Here is a 6,081-nt window from a genome sequence, read left to right on the forward strand (position 1 = left end):
CCTGTCTCTGTGTTTCCTTGCTCTGTTTTTTGTTTTGCGACTGGTGTTGATCTTTAGCCATGACCAAGCAATCATTATAGCTGTTGTGTAATGTTCAAGTGTGACAATAAATACAAATTATTGCACAGAGTCTGCCACACAACACTGTAAGTCTCCACCACCACACAACCAACTCCTGCAGAGAAACAACAAAATTTCAAACTTCTGGCATCAAGATTAGTAATGTCAATAGGTACAGCTCAACTCTGAGTAGGAACTGCAGAGGAAGTTGAGAACATTGTTGGGTTTTTAAAGACAATATGAAATTCATACTTTGGTAAGCTTCCAGGCAAAGTTTCACAAAAATGCTTGTAAAGAAACATACAGTAAAGCAAGCAAGGAGTCAAGCACAAGGTTCCAACTTTAAACATTACAGTAAATTGTAGAGACTAAAACAGGAAGTCGGGCAGCAGCCAAGAAACAAGAAATTGAGAAAAGCATGAAATCCTATCAACTGCAAGCCATAACATTTTTATTTACATGTACGTGTAAGCAGATGTACACATCTACAGAGAAGCCTGATCTTTCTTCAATGCTTAAATGAAAGCAACAGACAACTAATATTGTGGAAAAAAAATCAGCTTTGGGTTGTACAGGAAGATTTTAAGCTATTTCTGTCTAAACTACCAGCAATTCACTACCACTATTACCAACATATTATCAAGACACAGTAAGTAAGGAAAAAAATTGGGTGCCTAGTAACAAACCCTAGAACTATTTCTCTACTACAGGGTCAAGTTACACTCACTTTGAGCAGAATCACAACTTTCTTTGAAAGTGTCAAAACAGGCACAAGACTAGCTAACTGTATTTTTAAACTTGAAATGTTTCCAAACTCAAATAACAAAATATTAAGCTAGTGTAGAACTGCTGCCCCATATAGTTCCAGATTATGTAAATTAACAGATCTCAGACCTGAAAACACGATTAAATACAAAGGTCAGGGACATGATCATGGCAGCATATCTGTATCTCTGTCCTGTAGCCAAACAAACAGTTGCTGCAAAATACTACAAGTCATCAAGAAAGAAAGGAATAGGTAAATTTCCAAGCTAAGTCTTTAAGAAAACTGGCTATCACCTAGAAAATATTTTAATCCAGAGGCCTTAAATCAAAGAAGATGGTCAAGCCATGTAGATTATTCCTGTGACAAGGAACGTGGTACCCAGCAACACTTCCACACGTGCACAGGGCTGGCAGCTTCCCTGGAGCACCAGATCCACCACAGGAATGCAGGCCAGCTACAGACACCACCTCATGCCTCTGGCACATCCCCCTGCCAGACTAGAGGGATATGAGCAAGCCATCATCCAGGCATTTGATGTAAGGCACTAGTGGTAAACATCTTTCCCAAGAGCTGCTCAGCCAGATGGGGAGCAGGGCACAGGCCACATTAGCCATTCCAGCTGCAAACTCTTGTTCTTGGCTGCCAAGTACCAGATGACAGGAGCAGAACAAACAACTCCCCCTTCAAATTGCATTGAGTACAGGTGGTCACCACTAAATCAATCCTGTTCACTAGCAGGCAACCTTCAGCAAGGGACTATAAAAAGCAAACAACTGGCAAAAGAGCCTGCTGGATTGCCAGACAATGTCTTCCCCACAGAGATGTAGACACTAAAGCAGGCAAGCTGAAGAGCTTGAGGCAGACACCATGCACGATCAAAAACTCAGATAGGTGATTTCTGTGTGCCAAGGGAAATTTTTACAGTGAGCAGAGATGTGAGATTCTTTAAAAAAAAGTCCTCCTCATTCCCCACAGCACGGCTTCAACTGAACTCCTCTTCACACACTTACCCTTCCCATCTTGTCACAACTTTCCTGCACTTCCACTCAAACACTTTCCTACTAGAAAAAAAACAATAGTCAGCCCCTTCACAGTGGGGGCAGTCCTTTTCCACCTCCACAGCAGAAGGCAGGACATGATATTGTTTCCACTGATCATGGTGGCACAGGGTGTATTGCACAAGACCAAATAAGAAAGCAAATAAAGATACGCAAGTTACTTGTCAGAAAGGTAAGAAACATAGGAAAATTAGGCTCCTCGGGTTTCCTTCTCCCTAAATGAGTGGGTTAAAATGTTTTCACAACTCTTCCTCTTACAATTAATTTCTATGAATACCTCTAGAAAATCTGCTCCTGAACAACTGCAGTGTTCAGTAACTTTACTCATTAAATGGAGTTTCAAAAACAGTGTCTAAATGACATTTTGTCTGGATCAGCAATTTTCAAATTTTCTATCAGTGTCCACACCTCCAGGATAATTTCTTCATCCCTTTGGCACATGCAGTTTGAGGGTCATCACACTGGTAGAAGCAAAGCATATGCCCTTCAGAACATACCCCACAAAGAAGAGAAAGGGTGCCTTAGAGAGCAACTCAAAGTGAAGTTAAATTACAGGCAGGAGAAAGTTCTTCAATTAAAGATGACAGAACAAAATGTCAGCAGATCAATGGAGCCTATAAGAGAAGAGAAAGCCTATGGCTGGAAGGACTTGCTGAGCCTACTCTCGCCAAAACACTGCTGGAGAGATTCAGTATCTTCCAGCTATCTTCTTTTGACTCTGTGAGTCACCCTCTCCAACCCAACAGCTCCCTCGCAATACCCGCGACCAACACCCCGTTCTCTGTGCTTTAGGAACTGCAGGGATAGGAAAATGCCAACTACTTCATCCATGTATGGGCTGTCTTAAGTCCAAAACCTGCACTCTCTCAAAACAGGCATCGCCAATTGTTCCTAATAAGTGCCTTGGATTTCCTGCCCTGACGCTGTCCTCACCTTGGTATCAAAAAGTTAGAAAAATCTGGAGGTGTCACAAGCAGGTTTTGTTCTAAAGACAACACACCAGAACCCCTTGTCCAAGTGATTCAGCCACCTGCTTTTCTTTGATCGTGCCCAGTTTCATTGTTCAAAGACCTGCAAGGAACATGAGTCATGTCTGTGTCAAGATACCTGCTCACAGGTCTTTCATCCTCCCTGTAATTAATGTAATTAAAAAAGAAATTCTAAAATTCACATACAAACCCTTATTTTAGACTACTACTCTTAGAACAGATGTTTCAGTCTATGGGCAAAACCTCCTTTTAAAAGCATTCCAGGCAGAAAGCTACAATACACATTCACTAAAAAATGCCAGTTTTCATTCAGGTTTTTTTTGCTGTACAGGATGAAGCTCAGCTTCAAAGTCAACATCCTATCTTTGTGAGCTACCCAGTTATCGATAAGACTGCCTGCAAATCTTATGAATGCTAGAAATCATGCTGCCTCTGAACACATAGCAAGAGCAATTTATTCACTGACCTAGAATTTTACATGCAATACTGAACAACTTTTTCAAAGTTGCTTCCCCAACTGCACAAACATAATCAGCTCACAAGGCTGCTGAAAGCAGCAGTTCTGCCATCTGTCTGCTTATTCCCACCTCACACTTGTGCGGGCACAAGTGTTTGTGAAGCCATGCAACGATCTAGAGAGAACCAAACTCTGAAAAGTAACCAGGGAAAAATATAAAATTATTATCAGATCAACCGTGCATGCTGGCACAGGCATGGGAATAAGCAAAAATGACATTACTAATTTTAAATGGCAGTGCCATTTTCAGAAGTCCACTGATGCAGCGACTTTTCACCAAGTCTAGAAACTAAATCTTAAGAACACCGAAGCACACATATGAATTTCAGAAAAATTCAAACAATTTTACTTGATTTGCTATTGTGTTCTTGTTAAAGTAAGAAGTCGGAGGAAAAAAGTGATCTATTGCTTACTAAGAGGACTAAAAGTGCTTAATGGGAAACATTTCTGTGTCCAGATCTTCACCCCTGCCTCAGTTTCCCCCACTAATAAAACAGAGACTAGCACTAATCTGTTCAACTAAACATTCTGCAATACAAATAAACAACATAACACCAAGGTAATATTGTTACAGAGAGACACAGACAGAATTCAACTCTCTTACAGCAACAAAAGAGTGAAACGGCACAAAGCTGATGTTGCAACCTATAGTGGTCTGGGATGGAGAACAGACACAGGACAAGGCACAGCAAAATGGCTACTCAGAGCAGCAGTTCCTAAACAGTTGGTATCTACAAAAGGACAGACATGGATTTGCAAAAGACCTGGGTAAAGAAACTCACAGTGGAGTCTCCCTGCCCTCCTTTCATTATTGGTACTCTGATGAAATCACATGGGAGTTATGAAGAGCATATAGGGAAGACTTGCTGGGGTGGCAGGTTAAGTAGGAATCCACAGAGCTGGGTTGTCATGACAGCAGCTGAAAGTATGCAAGAGATGTATAGATCCTGGGTGTTAGAACAGCAAGGACTACAAATAAGATCATTAATACATCACATTTTTAAACACCAAGAAGCATACACTACATCTCATTAATGAAACACAGACTACATGATAACCATTTGCATTGGTGAGGGTGCACGAGGGTCTAGGACATACACAAAACATTGTATTCATAAAGTACTGGTAAAGCACAGGTTCTCACAGACTCAGTAGTCATGCTATACATAAGAGGAAAGAAGTGACATGCACTTTGGTGGACCAATGCACTCGAGTCTCAGCTGGAGTCTGGAAACTCACCACATGAGCTCCATCCCATTTAAAAGCAAAGTAAAACAGCGGAGACTCAATTTCCACAACCCTTTAGGTTAACTTTGCACTCAAACGGACTTGGAACATGCAGCGACTCAGTAACTCATCCCAGCTGAGAGGAAGTAACTTCCTGTCAGAGAGAAGTTACTCCCTGAAGTGTCTGAACTCTGTCTGCAGCAGCACGCCCGGCTCCCCGGTGCAGGCAGGCTGCAGGTGCTGACATGCCGGGCACCGTCATCCTGGCGGGTCACCTCCGAAGGCAGTGGGGCACAAACATTGAACGAGAGCGGCCAGGGATGGGAACGAAACACGCCCTTGGTGGACACTCTTGCAAGGAAGCTTGGGAGGCAGAGGGAGGATGGGAGTAACAGGTGTTTATGTGATCTATTCAAAACTCCGGGAATTTGATGTGGTGGATTACTCAGGGATGTCTAACACTGGGTGATCTTCAGGAGTCGCTACAAAGCAAGGACTCTGCACAATTTGAGACCAAAGTAGCCTTTACGAGTGCCTGGCACAGGGAATGTACAAGTACACCAGTGCTCACAAATCCGGGATTCGCACGACAGGGCTCTTACACTGTACTCACCATCCAGCACTGGTGAAGGAGAGGCCCGCACTCATGCAGAACACATGGACAGCGAGAGGCTGACTAGTGAAGGGGTCCCAGTAAAGACTACTGGTGAAATAGGCGGGGAGCGGGCGACTCGGGCGCTACTGAACAGAGCCCGGGAGCGGGGAGCGGGCGCTGCCCGCGGGACGCGGCGGCCGGAGGTGGCCGCGGAGCCCGGAGCGCGGCACAAAGGCGGCTGCTCGGAGCAGGGCGCTGCCGGGTCAGGGATCACGGGGGGGAGATGCCACCAGCGCGCCGGGCCGAGAGGGGCCGGGCAGGGGTCACGGAGCGGGCGGGTAGCGCGGCGCTCCCCGGGGCGAGCCGGGCGCGGGAGGGCAGCGCGGCTCCGGGGAGCGGGGGCGCCCGCGGGCCGGGCCGCGGGACAGGCGCGGGGCCAGGCGAGGACAGCGGCCGGGCGGCAGCAGCGGGGAAGGTGCCGGGCGGGAGGCGGGAGCCGGCGGGGAGGGAGGGAGGGAGGGGAGGGCGCCCGGCCGGGGGGAGCCGGGCGGGACGGGCGCGCACGAGGCGCCCACGCGGGCGGTCGCGGCGATACTCACTATGGGTCGTTGGTGAAGCGGGGGCTCCGCGGGGGCTGGTATCCGTACAGGTGACAGTAGAGCACATCGAAGCAGAAGCAGCACATCTCGGCCGACACCACCATCTTCCTGCAGCCGGGCCCGCCGGAGCCGGGGGAGGCGAGCAGCGAGGCGGACGGCGGGGAGAGGCCGGCGGGGCCCCCGCCGCAGCTGGGCGGCAGCGGCGGGGACAGGGCGCAGCCGGCGGCGCCCCCCGCCAGCCCCCCGAGGCCGTTCAGGCGGGGGCCCCCC

The 6,081-nt window shown here is 47.3% G+C and overlaps 1 protein-coding gene across 1 annotated transcript in view; it reads right to left on the reverse strand.

Annotated features, from left to right (window-relative positions):
• AMMECR1 (Alport syndrome, mental retardation, midface hypoplasia and elliptocytosis chromosomal region gene 1) overlaps positions 1 to 6,081 on the reverse strand; it is a 95,151-nt gene that overhangs the window by 63,182 nt on the left and 25,888 nt on the right. The window contains exon 2 of the mRNA XM_027645152.1: positions 5,812 to 6,079. Coding sequence (XP_027500953.1) covers positions 5,812 to 6,079 — 268 coding nt within the window. The remainder of the gene's footprint in view (positions 1 to 5,811; positions 6,080 to 6,081) is intronic.

This window comes from Corapipo altera, unplaced genomic scaffold (assembly GCF_003945725.1).
Source record: "Corapipo altera isolate COAL_440 unplaced genomic scaffold, ASM394572v1 65, whole genome shotgun sequence".
NCBI lineage: Eukaryota > Metazoa > Chordata > Aves > Passeriformes > Pipridae > Corapipo > Corapipo altera.